General features: G+C 34.8%; 4 protein-coding genes across 14 annotated transcripts in view; 1 reads left to right on the top strand and 3 right to left on the bottom strand.

Moving 5' to 3' along the window:
* LOC106157523 (uncharacterized) overlaps positions 1-9265 on the bottom strand; it is a 28200-nt gene extending 18935 nt beyond the window's left edge. For 4 of the 5 annotated variants that reach the window (XR_015330854.1, XM_086994348.1, XM_086994350.1 and 1 more), the window contains exons 1-2: positions 8853-9264; positions 170-265 (exon numbers count right to left, since the gene is read on the bottom strand). Coding sequence is in view for 4 of the 5 variants with exons in the window: in XM_086994348.1 (XP_086850474.1) it covers positions 170-265; positions 8853-8930 (174 nt within the window). In the remaining variant the exon portion in view is untranslated. Of the gene's footprint in view, positions 1-169; positions 266-8852 lie in introns of all 5 variants that reach the window. The other variant, XM_086994351.1, reaches the window with a different exon arrangement.
* Positions 9266-9475: 210 nt separating this feature from the next.
* LOC106163821 (large ribosomal subunit protein uL10-like) lies at positions 9476-14219 on the bottom strand. Its single transcript, XM_013541512.2, has 9 exons — positions 14152-14219; positions 13529-13731; positions 13104-13179; positions 12560-12647; positions 12001-12147; positions 11547-11655; positions 11160-11236; positions 10721-10861; positions 9476-10384 (listed from the first exon to the last, which is right to left on the bottom strand). The coding sequence occupies exons 2-9, from the start codon at positions 13680-13682 to the stop codon at positions 10232-10234; spliced, it is 945 nt and encodes a 314-aa protein (XP_013396966.1). The 5' UTR covers positions 13683-13731; positions 14152-14219; the 3' UTR covers positions 9476-10231.
* A 131-nt stretch (positions 14220-14350) lies between these two features.
* Positions 14351-18390, top strand: LOC106163677 (transmembrane protein 18). Its single transcript, XM_013541343.2, has 5 exons — positions 14351-14502; positions 15188-15305; positions 16440-16494; positions 16788-16881; positions 17309-18390. Exons 1-5 carry the CDS (start codon positions 14449-14451, stop codon positions 17414-17416), a joined length of 429 nt encoding a protein of 142 aa, XP_013396797.2. The 5' UTR covers positions 14351-14448; the 3' UTR covers positions 17417-18390.
* A 1215-nt stretch (positions 18391-19605) lies between these two features.
* The window catches only part of LOC106163668 (uncharacterized), a 76020-nt gene continuing 74144 nt past the window's right edge, over positions 19606-21481 (bottom strand). For all 7 annotated transcript variants that reach the window (XM_086994342.1, XM_086994340.1, XM_086994343.1 and 4 more), the window contains one exon: positions 19606-21401. In XM_086994342.1, coding sequence (XP_086850468.1) covers positions 21330-21401 — 72 coding nt within the window. In that variant the 3' untranslated portion in view covers positions 19606-21329. The remainder of the gene's footprint in view (positions 21402-21481) is intronic.

The raw sequence follows: 21481 nt of genomic DNA, 5'->3' as shown, positions 1-21481 counted from the left end.
TCTTGAGCAGTTATTTTTCTACTTCAGCATTACAGCAACAGATTCTGGGAAATATCTATTATATAAATATTTTGGTTACAAAAATAACACAATATAAAGTACACTGCTTCAATAAAATTCAAATACAAATAGATGTTTCTGAAAAAAAAAATAGATTTTTGTCACTCACCTCCCCACTCAAGTCTACAGGATCTGTTAAGTCCTGAGGTATGGATCCAGAGTATGCCTTTTCTAGGACCCAGAGGATGGAAACTCGGAGCTTGGCCTGAAAATGTACGACCAGGGTTAAAATTGACATGTATTCAGGAGTAAAAAAGGCAGCACTAGTATACAGGTCACAAAACAAATAGATAGATGGATAACAGTGCTCTGGGGTTAATAAAATTACTTTTAATTGCAAGGGATCTTTATTCCTTGAAATGTGCATCATATATACATTTCTGGGGTAGCTCTAGCAATTTTTTGTTTTGCCCGCTTCACCAAATCACTATTTTCTCAACACCTTTTTTACCAAATGAATTTAATTTGACAAAAATGAGTCAAATCAACCCTATTTTGTTTCACCCATTCAATTCAGTTTTAACATTTGGCTAAATTGGCAAGCGTCAGCGCTACCCCAGCATTTACGTTTCAGGTATGTCAACGTGGCATTCAACATTGCTCCCTCCATATCAAAGTAAAAGTACATGTTTTATATGAGTATTACCTTCACTTTTTATCCAAACATACCAAATAACACAAATACAGCATTTGCGGAGATTGAGCAAAATTGCTAGAAAGTGAAATGTGCATTCCACTTCATTTCCTCGATACCAAAGCAAAGGTACCTGTTTTATATGAGTTTGTTTACCATCAGTCTAGGTAAAATTACAATATCTTCAGTTCACCAAAGCCAAGTCATGAGTCATCTGGCATTTGTCTTTTGCCCCTGCTAAATCGTTAACGAGAAAATAGCTTAATTGTGAAACAGCTCAATTTTTTCTAAGGCTGTCGTATTTGTTCCAAGGAAGCCGTCAGATACAAGTGATTAGTCACAGTTTAGGTACAATGCCATCTTCACAAGACTTATTTTCATGTGATATTGAGCTGATTGCTGTACACTTTATTGGCTTCTTCTGACCTTAAGATTCAACTTCCCAAGCATATTATATTATATTATATTATATTATATTATATTATATTATATTATATTATATTATATTATATTATATTATATTATATTATATTATATTATAGACAGTCATTGGAACAGAGGTCCCAATCAGTGCTATAAAAGCTCACTGCCAACCAATTTTTATCAATTCAGATCAAAAGGAAATGAATAAATCTACACCTAGACATCAGATATTTTGTTTAATATAGTTAAAACTATAGAGTAATTTTTCACTTGTGGAATCTTCACTCATCTATAAATATTTTAACTTCATCAAATAAATAAATAAATAAATAAATAAATAAATAAGTAAAAGTAATTACTGATAACTTTGATCATCTCTCCTAAATCAACAGGAATGTACAGAAGACCAAAGTGGCGAATTTTAATTAGGGGGAAAATGATGTCAATGAGAAGGTAATACTCATTCTAATGTTCTTTTATCTTTCTCAGGTAAGCTGCAAACTAACGCAATGACACACTTATATACACAAACATGCAACTAAAATAGTCCCAATATCATCAAGGCACTAAAGACATCAGAAGAATGACAAGCATTTCACATACTAGTACTTGGCATGCCACTCCATAAAGATAGCAGTCACACTAGACAAACTGGTTTTTCATGGTTGTTAGTGACAGGGAATTAATACACCAATTATGTGGCTTAAAAAAACTTTTTCAGAGCAAATGTAGGTAAAATTTAACATAACACTGTATACAAGTAATCATTTATATAGATTACACATTCTATATACACTTTATATGCATTCAAATGTTTTTATTTACATATATTTATATACATTTTAAATAAATATATATAGATTGAGAGTAATAAGAGTAATGTACCAAGTTGGTGAATTATGTGACCGCGTTAAAATCAACTGGGGTCTCTGCATGATATATAAAATCAACTTTTCTTTTGTCATTCGTCATAATCACCATTAAATTTATTCTCTTATTCCCATCATTCTTGATTACACTCCATCTACTGCTTGGCTCCCCTAACGCAGAGGGTACTAGTACGAAAAAAAATTTGCAGGATCAAAGGTAAGAGGTCAGATTGCTACGGGGCGAGAGGATTATCCATCACTGCCAAGTTTTTTGTGGGTCCCCTCCCAACCTTAAGCTGTGTAGAGAATGACAATTATGAACCTTAGTTACTATACTATTTATAGTTGCTACATGAGAGGAGAGGAAGAAATTATTTGCTCGCTTCAATAATAGGTTGGTGTTGGTGGTGAGAGCGGGAGTCACTCTATGTTGCTCGAGCAGGAACACATACTGAAAAGGCAAAATATTAAAGCTTATACTGGACACTCACGTAGATCTGCAAGATGTTACGCAGCGTCTCTAAATGTTTTGTCCTTTATCACAAGAACATCTTCAGGGAACTGCCACTATAGGTGACACTGCCAGTATGAGATATAATATTTTTGCCTTTTGAACATCACAACTTAATCAATCATAATTTACATTTTAATATACCATATAATGTTTTTTCTAATCAACTGCTAAATTTACAGTTATTTGCACTAAATTATGTGTTAAGCATCTGTTTACTAGTAAATAAATAAATTTGCAAACACAGGGATGAGACTGCCATTTAGTGATCTAGTTGAGAAAAAGAAAAAAAAAAAAAAAAAAAAAAACGGCCTGGGGTTCAGGGGGCTGCCTAGGCCAATGATTTTTTTTTTTTTTTTTTTTTTGGCTCTTAAAAAGTCTGAAATCTGCAGATAGACTGAAAGAGCTCATCCCTGTAAACATGAAAAAAAAAAACAAAATTTAAAAATTAAAATAACATTAAGTTAGTGCGAGGACAAAATTTGTATTCTAGATACTATCTGAGAGATCAGTGTATAAAGGCCAGTGGCTGAATACCTTTAGATCATTTTCAAGCTACTATTACTCCTAGGTGGGCCATAATAAAACCATCAGGGGATTAAGTTAAGTAGCAATGTACAAGTGCAGATATGTTTCCTGAGATTATATATATATAAGATCATGCTGACAAAGATATAGAGCTTGTATTCATGCCTGCCTACCACACTAAAACAGGCTCTGGCTGAAAATGGACTTTATTACACTAAAAGATAAACCTTTAAGTTACCCCCCTCCCTTTTACCTTATTTATTTATTTATTTATTTATTTATTTATTTATTAAATTTTTTTTTTTTTTTTGGGGGGGGAAGGGTCTTTAACTTTAAACTTTTGCTTTTATAATGTATAATTTTGGTCGAGGAAGACAACTCTTTTAAATGCATGTTTTCGCTGTCTGGATAACCAAAAATGCTCTCAAGAGAGTACACTAACCCTCCCCCCCCCCCCCTTTTTCTTTTTTTTTGGGGGGGGGAGAGGGGAGATTAATGTACTTCAATTAATGCTGTATCTCAAACACACACAAACACACCTGGTGATTTCCTTTACAAATCTATATATCACAGTCATTGCTCTCCATCAGATAAAAGATACAAGAAGATTACAAAGCTTTCATCTATTCTCTTCCTTACCCTATGCTCTGTGGACCTTTTCTATTAGACAGGTGGTCCGTATTAAAAAAGGATTTAAGTCGTGTTCACATGAAGACTTACTTAAGCCAGGAGCAATTAAATTAAATCTGGGCTTATTGATTCTTACTAAAATGTGTATGATTTTTTTTCTTACCACCATATTCAGGTTGGTACTAGCAAATAATTTTGGTGGTGGGACTTTGATGGATGACAAGTGCTTCTTTCACTCACACTGGTTCTTCAGCTCCTAAGAAAAACTTTGTTTTTAAACTAAATCGATGTAATTTTTGCAAATAAATAAATAAATAAATAAATATTTTAAAATGATGACAAATTCTCCAGTTTCTTCAACCCAATAAAAAAGATTACATCTAACATTTGCACTATGGCAGAGTGAGCCCCAGTCAGAATAGTCTAGATGGTTCAGATAATATTGACAATGCGATTACAAGGATACGTCGCATTCTTATTACTTTACGCAATGTTAAACACGAGGATTTCCTTTTCATAGAGGCTTTGCTCTTTGAGGGGAGAGACGATTATACCGATAGCATCCAAATCCATCTCAACTCTATCTGCACATCAGATAGGTCATACAATATGGTAATTCTCAAACATCGCATATCCAAAAGATTTTTTCAATTCATTTCAGTTTCTCTCTTAAATGGTATTTTGTCCACATATAGAAAATGATATATATATATTTGTCCACATTAGAATGTCCATAATCTTCAGATATCACTTTTCCAAACATTTCATCATTTTGAGTTCACCATTTTGATTTCTCTTAAAAAGTAACATTTTTTGATTGATATTGACTCATTTATTTTTGGAATTACTGTGAATTTTGGGAAAGCATATACTATATGTACAGGAAATACTATATGTACTTGCTTTCATAGAATCTAATAAATCTAATTAGAAATTACTCTAATGTCTTAAGAATCTGCTTCACTTTACAAGGTCAGGTCATTTTTTTAAAAACAAAATGAAATGTTAACTTTCAGCAAGAAAGATGGGGTGCGATCTTCTGATTACTCCTAAAGCTAGTAGGTGATACCTGTTTTTTTATCCAAAGAGATCTAAACACAGAGAGGTACACAGACAAGTGTTTGTCTGTCCTCAATACACACAGCATATAAAACTGCCATTATGTGCATTTAATTCAGATATTTAATGCCTGGCTGGGAAAGTAGAACCTATCTGCTCTGACAGTGCAATAACAATGTTGCTTGGGAATGAATTTAAATTGTGAAATCAAACTTGCACTAAGCAGGCCATTTAGACAAGCAACCTGTCTTTTGGTTTTCCTTTTGTTAATTTTTTAGCCATTTTCTTTAAAAATAAGAAGCCATTTTCTTAAATAAGATTTTTAATATGAAGGCTAATTGAACCCCCTTTACACTGTGGATGGTGTCCTTTCTGCGTCCATGAAACTGGCATCGCTGTGGTCATAGAAAGGAGGCACTAGTATTGCTCTGGTTGCAGAATGAATGCTTAAAATGATCAGCCAGTTGTTGGCAGGTAAAGTATTATTATTTTTGTTTTACTCTCAAACAGGACCATACTACAGGACACAGAAAAGATGCCACCCAGTGTAAAGGGGGATTTAGTATATGGGGCCCAGATAAAACCTGTCTGAGGCAGAAAACACATTTGGACTCCCTATAGTATTACAAAACCATGCCTGAAACTCCAAGTTTTGCTTTATTCAAGTTAATTACTTCAGGAAAGAACCATCATTAACTATATCTCAACACATAACTGGGATAAAAGTAAACAACCTTAGTTATAACTGAGGCAAGACAGACAAAGAAGGATACTAGTCTTATAATTTTACAATAAAATTTTTCATATTAAAAAAATTGACACCTGCATTTAAATGATTTATTCACCCCAGGCCACCTGCTACATACATTATCATGATTTTTTAAACCAAATGAATCCACTTTGAAATCAATTAACACAAGCTGTAAGGCACATGTGTTAGACCCATAGTGAACAGTAATTTAGATTCCAATGATAATGTGACTGAAGCTATCAAAATCTGCATATATACAGTACTATACTAATCTAATTACCAAGTAATTGATCCCAAGTATGCAATATACATGTATACTTATTATAAAGACTGAATCCTCATTTAGGAATTAACTAGAAAATAAAGACAGAAATGATCTTTAGTCTGCTAAAAATATAAATTTATCTAAAGGGGAGGGGGGGGGGAGGGGTTAGCGATATGGACCAGACTGACAATTCCCATAAATTATGCTAATTATAGAAATTGACTCCACTTATAACAGTAAAACATAGGCCACTGCTTGACTACAAATACTATGTGTTGTCCAAATCAATACCTTCCACTGGTAAAACATGTCTGCTATATTATTGTCTGCACTTGTGCACAGTCTGTGCATTCTACTGTGCTTGGGTTCCTTTCACATTGAGCAGTATACTGCAGCAATAACTTCTGTGCCACGGTACACTTTGAGAGACTGACAACTGAGCAGCAAGAAAAAAACTTGTGGGAAACTTGTGTAAAGGAGCAAACCCCCTTTAGTGTATCTACTAGTCCAAGTTGGGACCTCTCAAACTGTACTAGTACAGTTGGTATTGCTAAGATATAATTCATGAAATGAAAAAAGTTTTAAACATAGCTAAAATACATCTCTAACTTCTACCTCATCACCTTTGCTTTTTTATTAGGTAACTTTTATAATATATTTTTGGCCTATAATTTTCAAAGAGCTGTGCAAATGCACAAATCAACAGTATCTTTTATTTTGAATAATTGTGGTTCAAGCTTTTTCCCCCCCAAGGCTATGATCTAACAGGACAAATAATATCTACAAAGTATTATGAAGATGAAAATTTTCTTCTATGTACAGAAAAATAGCAAAATACTGATGAACATAACTCCAGTGAAAACAAAATTCCTAACACGCAACACAATCCAGGTAGATCTCTGCTCAAAATATCGACGTCGTGAGCGATTTGTATGAAGATAAAGATCCCATGAGAAACTGAAGAAAATGCATGCTCTCTGAAAACTTAATCCGCTGTATGAGGTGCAGCAGCAAGTGGCAGGAAATTGGTGAGATGACCTTCTCCACAGTGGTGTGGACTTTAACTGTTTAACCCAGTAAGCCTTGGTAAACTAAGTCTTAATTGATGAGTATATCAACTTATGTAAAGAATAAATAATCCAAAAAGAATTGCAGAGACCTACAGTAAAAAACTTTTATAAGCTGAAGCAGCAATAGGTAACACTAACAAATTAAATGGTCCTACTTGTGAAAAAATACTTCAAAACCTACCTAACTTCTAAACATTTATGAAACGAAAGAGCAATGAGTAATTCGCACAAAGTAAGGGGCCCTACCCAGCAAGAGAACTGGTTAAAATAATAAGAAGAAAAAAAGTAAGAGCATAAACATTTATCAAGTGAAACATTCAGCAGGTTTTTGAACAGACCACGGCACTATGATTAAATCTTTATTTATAACAGCTACGGATTTTTGAGGAAAATAAAGAAAAGGCGAGGATTTTTTGCTCTGTTTTATGGTTATTTTTAACTTTTGGGACTTTGGAGTCACTTCCTATTCTGTGTTAATACAATGGGTGTTAACCCATTGTTCTTATTCCAAATCTTTACCAGAGATGAATAACTCCTTTATATTTTTTAAACCAAATAAGTAAAAATACTTGCTTCCTATTGTGTAATGTGGCGTCATTTTTTATTAACCATAAAAGGTGGGGATCATAATCTTTATTTATCTCTCAGTATAAACATCAGGTGAAACATTCAGCAGGTTTTGTATAGACCACAGCACTATGACTAAATCTTTATTTATAAGATATCTCTCAGGTAAGCTGGCAAGGAGATCTTTAATATATACTGGTTAGCTATTAAGTAAATTAAACTGGTAATTAATTGAACAATACTTGAGGAATTGCTCCTAGAAACTTTACTGACAATATAGGACAATTAACTACTAGTATATAAAATTAGGACAAGTTTGAATCCTTCACAGTTGTTCATCAAGAGAAAAAAAAGACTGTTTTTGTATATTTCTAAGCCCCCAGTTATTGACTTTAAGAATGTCAGGTGATGACCTAGCAAAGGACAATGAAAGTACTGTTATTGTTCCTCTATCTGTGTATACTTAATTGGGATGACTCTTGACCTACTTGCCAGTAACAACCTTCAAGGTATGTTGTATGAGATTTTCGCGCCAAATCTAATGGATATTTATCACATATTAAATACCTTTAACTGTGTTGTATCCTTAGTCCATGAACTCTGTGAAATATCAAAAAATTCTGATCGTTATCATAAGTTTAATTGAAGACAACCCAATACAAATACTGAATACAATACAATGTAATATTATAATATAACATACATGACTTACTGTATTTATATTCCTTAGAAACAAGGCTTCCCCCCTAGAGCTGTCAAGCCAGTATATTTTGGACTCCCTGTACCCCAAATCCTGGGGAAATCCCTGCTTAGTAACATATATATTTGACAGCTTACCTAGCTTGTTATCCAAGGTAAGTTCTATTTGTAGCTTTGTGCTGTGATATCCCTGATAACCAAGTGTTGGGTGGCAGAGTGAACATTTGCTAATGACTCAAAACGCACTAGTTATCAGTGCGAATGTGAAATACCAGGTAAACTTTGTATCTCACTTTCAAATTAATCATCAGATATATTGAATAGCAAAAACATTGAAGATAATTATACAAACAAATGAAACCAACCTTCCAAACAACTTTTCTTGGGGGGGGGGGGGGGGGGGGGGCTAATTACACCTGTCAACTTGCAAATGCATTTGCTTTTTCAGTTAAGATTCATAACTGTATCCTCAAATAGAAAATGACTACTACAGTAAATAACCTGGGAAGGTATGGGGAATGGAGGTACTTCTCACTGCCATTGTGTTGCAAGTCAGAAGTGAATCAGAATGTAAAAAAATTAAAAAAATAGAAAACAAGCAAAGAAAAAATCCAATATCATTATGAACCACACACACACAAACAAACCCTGCTCTTTGTATGTTAACCTCATACACCTTGATAATATTACGCAGCTCTCATATGACTCAAGTAGATCCTGATTTTTTACCTGCCAACCTCAAATACTTGGGCTGGGTTTCAATAATAAATAATATGGTCAACTCACCCTTAGAGAGACATAACTCTCCATAGGGATCAACTCATAGACATCTGTCGGTATATTCCGTGAAGTTCGGTTATCCATGCTGTCTTTTCAGTAATTATATGATATCATCTTCTTATTTTCACTGAATGTTGGTCCGACAACCTGGGCATCTATTTTCTCCAGTTATTTCATTTGGCGGTCGGTGTTTTGGTTTGACAGAGGTCTTGTTAAAATCGAATTCCGCTCCTTGGAAAAAATGACTTACATTCCCTGAGATACGAAGAATGGTGCTCGTTGTCCTATTTATTCCTGGCCATTAATTAGTTTAAATTAAAAAAGATATGACTATGAATGCACAACACTAATTACAAATTCGACTCTCACAGAAAAATCTTCCCATCACAAGACGCATGCGTATTACTGGAAGTTGGACACTTCCTCCCACAATGCAACATCCAGGAAGCTAATGGCAGCCCCCACGTGAAACAAATGTGCAATTTCGAATAAAATACTCTTTCTCCTCGTTTTAACACCATTTGCCACAGAACAGCAAACTTTGACGCAAGTTTTATTGCTTTCAATATTGTCAATCTAAAATACTCTTTCTCTTCGTTTTAACACTATTTGCTACAGAACAGCAAATGTTGACGCAAGTTTTACTGCTTTTATTCAATATTGCCAATCTATTTTCAAAGTAATCAGAAACATTTAAAAATCTGTTGTTACACGTTTGGTTGTTTTGATGTGTAACCAATTTGCTGTAAAGATATTCATTTTTGAAAGCTTTCGTCAGTTAAACGAGGCTTTCGATATTTTTTAGCTCAAAAATACACAAAAGCACTTTTGCTGAGTTGAGGTTTTTCCCATGCAGTGTAAAATTCTCTTTAACCATTTCCATACGTTCTTTATCGAAATGTTTTTACTTTTTCATGGCTTTTACAGATTTTAACCGTGTTTACCAAAATTCATTATCATTAATCATGTCCACTTTCGAATGTCAAATGTTTCAGCAAAATCAATAAAATGGTTATCAATATCATTCACAAAAATCACTGTCTTATGTGTGAAGAATTAACCCCGAGCCCTTGCATGGAAAAAGTACAAATAGGAAAAGGTAAGCATGACGAAATGAAAAAATGAAAAAACAACAAATCAGGAGAGATAATTACTTCATTTTTTTCTTTCTTTATTTCTGTCTTTTTCTGTACATCACAGGTACGCTTGTTGGCTATCCGTGCCATGTGCATCTAGCCGGGCACTTCATGGCCATAAAATTTGCAAATTCACCGAGATGACATCAATATTAAAACATACGTCCTTTTTCTAGAGCAGTTCTTATTCCCAAGTGAAAGATACAGTCAAAAGAACAGAAATGCAGCATGTCGCTGTACTAAGGAACTCTAATCAAAGAGACCGAAGCCCATGTCGTCGTCGGACTCCTCGGACTCTTCCTTGGCTGCCGGAGCCTCTTCCTTCTTCTCTTCAGCAGCAGCTGGAGCAGCGGCGGAGACTGCAGCGGCAAACTTGGATGGGTCAGCGAGGTACTCCTTAACCTGGAATGATAGGCCAAAAAAGTTGTCTGGTAAATTACCAAATTCTTCAATGAATTTTTTGAACTTCAAAGAAATGCTGAGCTAACCTTTTCTTTAGCCAGTTTAGTCAGTTTTAGCATTTGGCTAAATTGGCGAGTGTTAGCGCTACCCCAGCTTGGTGTAGTAAATTGCATGTTTCACATCAACAAAGAATATGTTAATAGTATTTGTTCTTTTTCTCAATCATCAATAATTCGCTTTTCTCTACAAGAAAATTCCTGTAAATTCCAATAATAATATACACAATTTTCTGTCCTACTCTTTATATACAAAATAGGTTTAGCACGAGTCACTCACAGTTTCAGCTGCAGGGAAACTGTAGTCTGTTTCCACGGCAATGGCCAGCAAGTTCTTGAAGCCGTTGATGATGCTGTGTGGAGCAGAGGCTGCGGTAGGGTAGCCGATTTCCAGAGAAATGGCGGCAATGTTCCTCACTCCCTACAAAAAGATATGAAACGTTCCAATTAAGAGTTTCATCTGCTTTAGGTAGCGCTCGATTTCTTTGACATTTTATCAATAGCTTAAACTCTCTAATTTTTTCCTATATCTCATTCAACAATGTACTTTTTTATTCACTGATCTAATTCTATAAAGATAAGCGAGACTCGGACCTTAATACAGATGCTCTAGATCTACAATGCAATATTGGAGATAATCATCGATTTTAATACCAACTATCAATTGAAGAAAAAAATGACTGGTTTAAAGATCATGAGAGTGTCTTTTATCTTCTCACCTCCATGAAGGTTTTACGGATGTCCTCTGGCTTAATGTCCAAGATTTCAGGCGAGAAGACTGTACCGGAGTCGTAGACTGAAATAAAAGCACAATCTCGTGAGCTGACGACAAAAGATTCTGAAACAAAGACTGCTTGATCAACTAAGAAAAACAAAAATTTACTTTCTGGGCCAGATTTTTTTTATATAGATTTTGATTTGAAATGAATAAGCTTAAAATAAAACATGCTTTAATACAAGCATCAACTTCTTTTACTGTAGTACCATGAGCAATGAACAACCCATCTTAATGAATGATTCAACACTAATCTGGTACCAATGGCACAAAAAAGCAAAATATTAACATCTCCTTTTCTTTCTTCCTTCTTTTTCCTGTTGTGTTTTACCTTGTTCAATGATCAACCCATAGGTAAAAGGGAAGATCTTCAACATCTGAAGCAGGGTGGCCTCAGAAGCTCCTACTCTGTCCCCAACCTTGATCAAATGGACTTCATTCTGAAATGGAAAACCAGGATATGAAAGTAAATTGTTCAGAAAACAAGTCCATCTAGCACATCAGAGAGGCTTCACGGACTTCTGAGTGTGCACCACCACCTGAGTGTGGCAAAAGTATTACAGTATAATGAAAGCAAATTGAACAGAAAAACAAGGCAAACTATAGGATCAGAGAGGCTTGACCACATCAAAGTGAGCTTTTAAAGGTTTTCCAAGTTCTATAGAAATAACCTGAAAGGTGTAACCACCTCCTGAGCATGTACCACCAGCAGTGTGTGGCACATCTAAGGTTGGGCTTTAAAAAGTTTTCCAAATAAAACACCAGCCACATAGCAGATCACTTACCAAGATTTCAATGGTTCCCTTGGAAATCTTGGTTGGGATGGACAGAGCCTGGAAGAAGGAGGTCTTCTCTGGTCCCAGGCCAGTGTTCTGAGCTGGAATCCTCACGTCCACTGGGGCCAGAGCACCTGCCTTGGCTGCAGCAGGGACCTAGAGATAATAATAATAATATTGATATAATAATAATTATCATAACAATAAAAAATAGAAATAATAATAATAATATTTTTAAAGTCAAGTATACAAATTTGCTCAATATACTTTTGAGACTTTGTAAAGTACAAGTTTGTTGATATTCTCAACTCTTTACACAGATCAATACAAAGGAAAAGATGACAGTTGGAAGACAGCAGAACAACCAGATTGAGCCTACACACATTGAGTGAGGGAGTAATGCCAAGTAAAATGATCCATTTAAAATTATTTAAAAATCAAAATAATGCATAAATTAATAAATCGATAAAATCAATAATGAAAATGATGACATATCAATGAAAATATATTAAAAGAAAGAAAATATCCTCAGCAGTAAAGGAACCTGTTTTCTTTTCTTTTTTTTTACCTTGTTTGACAGGATCAAATCTCTGGTTTCGTTGAGATCCTCCTTGGTGAACACAAAGCCTACATTGCCTCTAATGTGAGGGAGCAGCCTGTAAGAAACACATTCAGAATAAAACTCTTGAGCAAATCTTGGTCAATGCATTCTACCAATACTTGGAACCCTTTTCACACTGAATGGTTTACTTGAGTGATGCATTCTGTATTACAGAAATAGCCTGGCTATTATGTAAGAAGGCTAGCTGACTGTTCTAGATGGAAAATTGTTATTTTTGATGGATGTTTTTTTTTAAATTAGATTCATAAAAACCAAAATCCTTCATAGTAAATTATATACTATCTTTCTTTAATTGCAAGCATGATTTCGAGTTGTAAGAAAAAAGTAGGAAGAAACAGCTCAGTGACCTTATAAATGGAGGCAGAAAACTGACAAGAAAAAATCCAATTTATTACTTGAATTGGATTCGAAAAAAAAAAAAAAATTGATTGTACGTAAATTAACTATACATTTATAGAGATTGTGCATTACACTATGACCTTGACCTCACCTCTCCAGAGATGGATTGTTCGACATGTGACCAGTGATGGCCTTACGCATCATGGTGTTCTTTCCCATCAATACAACTGGAAAGGAGAGAAACATCCACATTTATAGTTGCTATATGAGAGGAAAGAAATCATTTGCTCGGTTCAATAATTGGTTGGCATTGGTGGCGAGAGCAGGAGTCACCCTGTGTTGCTCAAGCAGTAACACCTTGACAACCGAACGACACAATAAATTGTTAAAATACTGAGATGGATACTTAAGCGAGGTTGGCAATTATTGAAGGTGGGGTCCATATTAGTGATGAAACAAGACTTAAGTTAATATAACTAAAAGCACATGTAATCCATTTTCGTTATAAATTTCCTATCCATGGGTGACAGGATGAAGTAGTTACTGTAAGTGATAAGTATAAGTAGTTCTACTTACCAGCTTTTCCACGCATGGACCTTCTGATCTGCTGCATCTGTTTGGAGCCGACATTGTCAGCACCCACAAGGAAACACTTGGGGTACTCGTCCAGGAGCTGAATCAACTTCAGGAAGTAGTTGGACTTCCAGGTGGACTTATCTTCCTTAACCATCTTGTGTGAGTTAGGGATAGCTTAGAGCCGTTTAAAGACAAGTCTGAAACTTGAAAGAAGGAACAATAAATTTTTACATTTGAAATATTACTCCTAAATGCTCGGCCAGTTTTAACTTTACAAGTAAGGGCAACAGATAATAGTGTCACATTTATAACTAAATGAACAAGAAGATGTAAGGTATATTTCATTTTTCAAGGAAACGAGGTCTTTTTAAGAGTTGTAGGTTATTCAGTTGGACAGTGAGAAAGCTTCCGGGAGTTCTGCCCACGTTACTTGTTCAACTTCAAGTCTTGCTGTCTATCTATCAGATTTACTTCATAAAAAAAGCCTTCATTCGTGTAAAATTTGAGAAACTTTTAGCTGAGAAGTTCGTAAAAACAAACTATGGACTGTGGGCTTAGTTCATGGGAGCAAAAGATGTCAAAATGAGATCAAAATTAGGAGCCACGTGTGGTGCCTGACATACCTTTCAATATGGCGAATCGAAGAGAAAAGTTATGTGCGCAAGCGTGTTGATTACTGCGCCATCTGTCACCAAGAAAAGCAAAGAGAAAATATCTTTTATTGATAGAAAAAAGGAGTTTTGGGTATTTTCATTATACGTTATACTTAAGAATATAAAATGTGCTTATGCCATAAATATATGTTGGAGAAAGGTAATAAGCAGATATCTTTGGTTGTGTCTCATCTTGGCAGTGCCCTTATTGCTAAAATTGAAAACGTAAATGAGTGAGACTTATTAGTGTTTTAAATCTTGTAAATAATGAGGCCAGTAGCAGTAGATGAAATTACCGGTATATGGAGTTATTTGTTGACTGTGAGTACAATGACAGTGCATTGGCAACTTTTATTAACTTAATTTGACCCCGTATTTGATTCTGTCGGCACCACACATCATAAATTAATACCAATTACTAGTTAAGGATGAAGGTATTAAAAACTGAGTCTAGTGACAGTGTGCATTTGACACAAGAGGGTCTTCCCTCCATTAGATTCATACAGGTTAGGATTAGCGTGACGCAAATGGATCAAATTATAGAACGAGGCTTACCTGTATCCTGGATCCTGAATCCCAGGGGACTCTCGTACACTGACAAAATTCATGTACCTGTACTGTAATTTACCAAGTTTACAAAACAGCAACAAGAACACAGACACTAAGTTAGGGCTCATTCTCTATGAAGCTATTGTTTCACGTAGATCACTCCAACTCGGTGGGGGCTCTTGCTAAATGCAATCAGATCAACTGAGTGATAGGCCTTGAACAGCTAGGGGGGATTAACATTCATTTGCTCTTCATTTTCAGTGTAACCGAATGCGCAAAAAAGTTAATCACCTCCCAGCTTCTTAATTTGATTGCATTCAGCAGGAGTCCCTGCAGAGTTGGATTGATCAATGTAGAACAATAGTTTCATTGGAAATTGTCCCTTAGTTTGGTCTTAGAAGTATAATGTGAATGTATCTTCCTGTTTGTGAAAATTATTTTTCTCTTTTATTTACAGATTGATTGGACAGAGACGTGGATTCTTTGCTTACTAGGCTTCCACCTGCTTTGCTATACCCTGATCTATATAACTAGCAGGACAGGTGCTGCACAAGCTGTTCTCTTTGTCTTCATGTGTAAGTTATGTTTACATGTGCATATTTGTGTGTGTGTGCATGTGTGTATATGTACATGTATGTGTTTGTATACATGTGCATGTGTATACATCTTGATGTGAGTATTCGCATACATGTTTGTCTGTTTTTTGTGTATGTATATGTGCATATGATGGGAATGAACTGAGCGAGGACATTATTTTTGTAAATGATCAAGAGGTTGGACAGAGAACCGATTTCGAAAAAGGGGAGAAACATATAGTGTCTGTCGAGAAAGATTATGAACAAGAGCTAGGGAAGAAAACTGATGATGATGATGACAAAAGATTAAGTGAGAGTAAAATGGGTGAACTGAAGTATGATGAGAAACTTGCTATAGATGATAATGCTTTAAGAGATAATGTGAAGAGTGCTGATGAAGGACTTGAAAATGATGACCCACAGTTTGAGGAGAAACATGCTGTAGATGAAAGGGCTGTGACAGATTTTGAAAATTATGCTCATGAAGGACTTTTAGACTTGGAACTGAATATGTGAGTTCTGTGGTTATATTCCCTCTCCCATGCATCAGTGACAAGTAAAATATTAGAAGAACCTGGGTAGGGAGGAACATGGACTCCTACACATATGTGTTTGCATGTGCATGTCTGTGTATATGTACACACCCGTGCATGTGTGTGAGAAAGAGAGATAGATTTGTGACTCATACTAGTTTATAAGGTAATCCAACTTGCCATTGCATGTCTGTATGCATGCTGTGTTTGACAGGTGCTTGAAACTTTCACCCCATTTCCATAGATTTTTAGATCGATCTATCCCTGTGGGGAGTCTCACTAGATTACTGTCAGCTTGACCGGCTTAAGCATCTGTCCCGCCTACTAAAAGCTGTAAGGGGGTAATTAACTATGGTGCCTGCTCGGCTGACTGCAATTTGGCGTGAAGACCCAGGGAGTTAGGTCGATCTAAATCTTAATCTTTAGATCGCTCTAAATCTCTGGGAAAGCACCCTTTGGCAGATTTTAACATGCACTTAAGAGCTCGAGTAAGGATTAAAATGTAATTTTGTTTAAAATTTTCCCGGAGATATGCTTAACTTAACTAAAACAATTGCCTTCTTGGTTGATAATCTTTTTCTTATTATTTGAATTATTTCAGTAATGGTGGTATATTTTTCTGAAAATATAAATGAAAAAGCAGCTGAACATTGGAGGTATGTTTATTTATATAATTAAAAATAATTATAATTTTTTATATTTAAGATTTTCATACATATTCTAATGTATTTTGTTTGTATTTGACTAGTACATTTAAGTTGACATTAAATTGTGAATTTCCAAGTTAAATGTTTGCAACATTATATATTTTTATTTTTAATTGGTTTCTAAATTAAAATTTTTTTAATGACTTTTTAAAGTGAATCAGATAATTTTGCAATTCCAAATCCGGATCATTTTGGATGAAACTATTTACTCTGTTACTGTTATTGAAATTCCTTGATTTCAGGCTGTTTTCAAAGCAGCAGTATTTTGATAGTAACGGGCTGTTTATATCTCTCCTGTTGTCTACACCTTTATTGCTGGGATGTATGGCAATTGTGGTATGCTCCTTTTCTCTCTCTCTCTCTCTCTCTCTGAATTGAGTCTATTTGGAGTTCCTTTTAATTCAAACACAAAAAGTAATGAATGATACTGTGTAACCATCTTAGGCTTATTTGCTGTTCAGGTAAAACCTTAAACATTTTGAGGTAATATAAAATCTTTCACAGTAATTGTAACAGTTGTGAAAATAGTTTCTTTAGTTCTCAGTTTTTTTAGTGATTACAGTTTTTATTTAACATGTTTGCTATGTTGTCTTTTGTCAGAATTTGGATCAGTCTATAATAGAATGAAATCTGTTATTCTTTTTTATTGTTCAACTCTGCTTTTTATGTATTTAATTTTTAAAGATTTATTGACATTGTTTTGTATCCATATATCTATTATATCAATGCAACAGTTTTATATCTATTAATAATAACATTGTAGATGTTATGGCTATGGGAAGTGTCACAGTTAATGGTCAGCCTGAAAACAAAACAAATACAAAGACAGGCAAAGAAACAAGAGGCTGAAGAAAAGGAAAAAAAGAAATGAACTCCCATGAAGTGAAAGCAAAGAGGAAAAGAGGATAAAAAGGAATACCCCAAAAAAGGAGTCAGTGTTAACTGTAAGAGGGAAGAAAGCAAATCAGCTTCTTTCTGTTATAGCATTCCTTGATTACAGTTGTGGTTGAACAGGTGGTTAATGGAAGTGACTAAGATGGACTCCTTAAACTGATGGAGAGAAATAAGAACAATAAGCTTCCAAGATTATTATGGTGGAGGGAAAGGAGGGGCTTCTATTGCAGGTTAAAAAAGGGGGAAAATTGGGGGGGGATCTTTTTCATGATAAGAGGACATTTTTTGCCACAGTGGGATGGAATGTAGACCACATTTTTACTTAGAGCAGACCTTTTCCGTGATGGAGGGGTGGTTCTCCAAACCAGCACCCAACCACCCCTGCCTACGGGTCTTCTCAAGATCTTGTTATTGCTTCTTTGCTGAAGGAAAAGGTCAATACAAAAATGTTATGCACTTTTCACGAATTCTCCTTGGCAGAGGAACAACACTATCTAATGTCTCAGTAAATACAGTACCCTTGCATTTACAGTCTGAAGCAGTTTATTCTGTGGACGAATATTACAGGGATGAGATCTTTCCAACTATTTGCAGACTTCCAACATTTTGGTACTAGCTAAAAAATATCATTTTTGAGATAGATGCAGAACTGCAATAAAAACTTAAGGGAAGATTGGGGGTTGGGGTAGGTCGATCTGGACCCCATGACAAATTGATACTTTTTAACTAAATGGCAGTCTCATCCCTGATGTTAATTTTGACATTTTGTTGGTTGATATTTAAATGGTATTACGTGATGTGGGGTTTGTTATTTAAATTATATTGGCAAGACAACTTTGTTGTCCACAGTGAAACATTGGTATAAAAGGTTAACTGGGGTGAATGTGTTACTTTAAGTGTAAATTATTCTATTTTTGATACAGGTTTTAACAATAAACTAATGAAGGGAAATGTTGTTTTATTCTCTCTCTTTGATATTCCAAGAAATTGGTAATTACGTGCAAATGAATTGACTTAATGTTCATGACTTTCCTTTCATGAGGACGATCGGGTGGTAATTAGGGCTGAGATTTAGAACACAATGTGGGATTTACAACGCTTTCAAGTGCATGGATCGCTTCTTGTTGAACTTATGAGGACAATTTCAACTTGTGAAATATAAAATGACATATAAATGGCCTTGATATTCCAAAAAATAATCATATTTACCATGCCTTGTCAAACCTCGGTAGTCAGCCATCTTGACACTGTTTGAAAAAAATACGAGCCAAGACGCCTTAAGTCCCAACATATCGGGAACTCAAGTCAATGGAATAAATGGCGTATCTGGAAAATGCGCGGGTTTTGATCTTATGCTTTTTCCAAAATTTTTACAGGGTTGTGGTAAGTGTCTGGAGAGGCAGATTTAAGGTTGGTAAGTGAATTTTGGTGCAAAAAAATCTTCCTTTTTTATCTTTAATAAATTCAACTATTAGTCTTTTTTTTTTCCTTTTTTTATTTTGGTTCCTTGCAGGTATGCAAAGTGATCGGAGTTTTCCCTGAAAAACTTTCATTAATGAATGAAACTTTGCGTACCTTATCAAGTGTACTGTAAAACCATGTACTTGCTGATGTGGACATTTGGAACGCTTTAAGTTACAATGCTACCATTTTCATAATGCCAGCAGGATTTTCATTTTAACCAAATGGCTACTATTCTGAACCAAACCACTGCCACTAACAACCCATTTGAAGGATATTTGAGTCAAATCAGTGAAAAATTGAAAAATGTGCTGCTGCACTTCATTTAAAGAAAAAAATTCAGGTGACTTTATTCAAAATAGTTCAGTTGTTCTTATCCCTCCGTACCATAAGTTCATTTGCACCATTCATTAACAAGTGCTAAAAGAATGGCGTGACGAAAACAGAATTCTAGGAAATGAAACCATAAAAACCAAAGAGCAAGAGTTTGGCTCATTTGAATAAGAAAAATAGAACTTTTTACATTTTTTGAAAAACTAAAGTCGTTTTAAACTGCTGAATCTGTTTAACCTCAATTTATATCTTTGACAAAATCAAACTATTGAAGTAGTCAATTGGGCAAAATAAAAACAAGTGTCATTCAAAAAAAAAAAAAAAAAACGTTTGGAACCAAATCATTTCAATAAAATTCAATAAGTTGGCAAGGAAAGGAAAAACATTTATTTTCTCTTGACAAAATATAATTTCTATCCATGAGATACACTTTAACATGCTACACGTACTTGGAGCCCGGTATCTACATTATGGCTGTTATGAGATATATAATATATATTGTGTATGTAGAGGGTTTCCCCATTGAACACTGTATCCAAGTCATTCATCTTGGCCTGAAATTAAACCCATTCCCAAGGCGTATCATCATATGAAACTGTCCTATAGGCTTGCCTCTCAGAACTACAAAAAACACCTCTTGAAGCACATTTCAGTTGTTCATTTGAACTGTAGGTGGCACTCCTATAGAATGCACCCAGAGTGTAGAGGGAGCTGCTCCAATATTTTCACTACTTTTTAAAAATCTAAAATGTAGAGGTCACATTTTGTAGCATTTCTGCTTGTTACTAGGTGGCACTGTGTTCCAAGAAAGTCTGAGGTTGTTGTTTATGGCATGTGAAGACAAATATATACAATATTATGGACAGATTAGTCATTTTGAGCAAAAAAGTAAAACAACAATTAAAAAACAGTTCCCTTTATGTACAATGAAAATCACTAAAACCCCGAGGCTTCATTTCATAATGCGTTATTCGATATTATGACTATTTAACATTTACAAAAAAAAAAAAAAAATCGTTACTTTCCAGGTTCCTAGACTGCTATTAATGATTTTGCTTATCCTACTAAAATACCATTTAAGACGATCATAATCATATTTACATTTCCAACTAGAAAAAACTTAATACATTTCTATGGGATGCACTGTCTATACAAAGACAACAATTTATAATGATCAGACACTTTACCCGATTTATCCATAGGATAATACACTGTTATTACTGCTCTGAAGTAGAAATGTTTGAAATGCCTTTAAATTGTCTTATAGTTGAACACAGTCTGTCTCAGTGAGCATAATCAAAAATACTAGAAACTATTTTCAAATTACAACTGTCATAAAAATAATCATTATCGTAATTACTATTTGAATATGCATTGGCATAAAAACAATCAACACAAGAACCAATAAGAGTGTGCTAAGCACCTAGCAATGCCTACAATTTCGCCAAGGATGGTAACACTATATTTTGTCATTTCATAATCATAAGAACCTTAATCTGAGCCCAAAAAATATATGTATATGTAAATATACATTTATGAATATATATTCACAGGACTTGCAAATAAATGTTATACTTTGATTAAAACACTACCATTAGTGCTACAGACTACCATCAGGAGAGAATCAGAAAAATCATGACAATATTTTCTAAATGTTCAATACACAAATAGTCATCATCTTCTTAATACAAATTCATCATAGTATATTATATATACACAGAAGAAAACTGAAGTATCTATATACATATAAACAGTGGCCTCTCTTGCGACAGTTTATGAGATGCCCTCCATAGCAGAACTGTCAAGCCATCTAGGGATTAGTTTTCTGGTGGCCATAAGAGGCAGAAGTTTCACTTTTGCACCTTCCAGAAATAAATTCCTGACAGCCATGTAACCATTTGGCAGACAATTATATTTGCAAGGGATGATATCTCGCTGTTCATCAAAGATAAAACGGAAATGTATTATCCAATTTCCTTTTTAAACCAAAGAATATGGAATTAGTTTATAACTTGGAGACACCTTTATCCCTGATCACATTGCCAGCGGTGACCCCTATGGTGGTTTCCATGGTAACCTATATAATAGGTCAAAGGTCAAGGGTCAGAGAGAAGCTGCTGTAGTAGGCTGTTTCTCTGATTTGCTGGGCGCAGGTCTTCGACTGGAGCCTGCAGAACAAAATAACAAAGCTCACTTAGAAAAATAGATAAAGTAAAGGTGTTATGTTTAACAATATCAACTTTCTTTT

This window comes from Lingula anatina, chromosome 8 (genome assembly GCF_051362555.1).
Source record: "Lingula anatina isolate TDL-2025a chromosome 8, LinAna3.0, whole genome shotgun sequence".
Classification (NCBI taxonomy): domain Eukaryota; kingdom Metazoa; phylum Brachiopoda; class Lingulata; order Lingulida; family Lingulidae; genus Lingula; species Lingula anatina.
The sequence above is the reverse complement of the archived record's forward strand: the minus strand, read 5'-3'. Positions and strand labels throughout refer to the sequence as shown.

Excerpts from the sequence above, each read along its gene's own strand:
- LOC106163821 (XM_013541512.2), bottom strand. The coding sequence starts at position 13,682 with ATGGTTAAGGAAGATAAGTCCACCTGGAAGTCCAACTACTTCCTGAAG. Across the intron at positions 13,180-13,528 it reads GTCCATGCGTGGAAAAGCTG|TTGTATTGATGGGAAAGAAC; the intron begins GTAAGTAGAACT and ends TCTCCTTTCCAG. Across the intron at positions 10,385-10,720 it reads GTTTCCCTGCAGCTGAAACT|GTTAAGGAGTACCTCGCTGA; the intron begins GTGAGTGACTCG and ends CTATCATTCCAG.
- LOC106163677 (XM_013541343.2), top strand. The coding sequence starts at position 14,449 with ATGAGGCCAGTAGCAGTAGATGAAATTACCGGTATATGGAGTTATTTG. Across the intron at positions 15,306-16,439 it reads TGTTCTCTTTGTCTTCATGT|TAATGGTGGTATATTTTTCT; the intron begins GTAAGTTATGTT and ends GAATTATTTCAG. Across the intron at positions 16,882-17,308 it reads TGGGATGTATGGCAATTGTG|ATGTTATGGCTATGGGAAGT; the intron begins GTATGCTCCTTT and ends ATAACATTGTAG.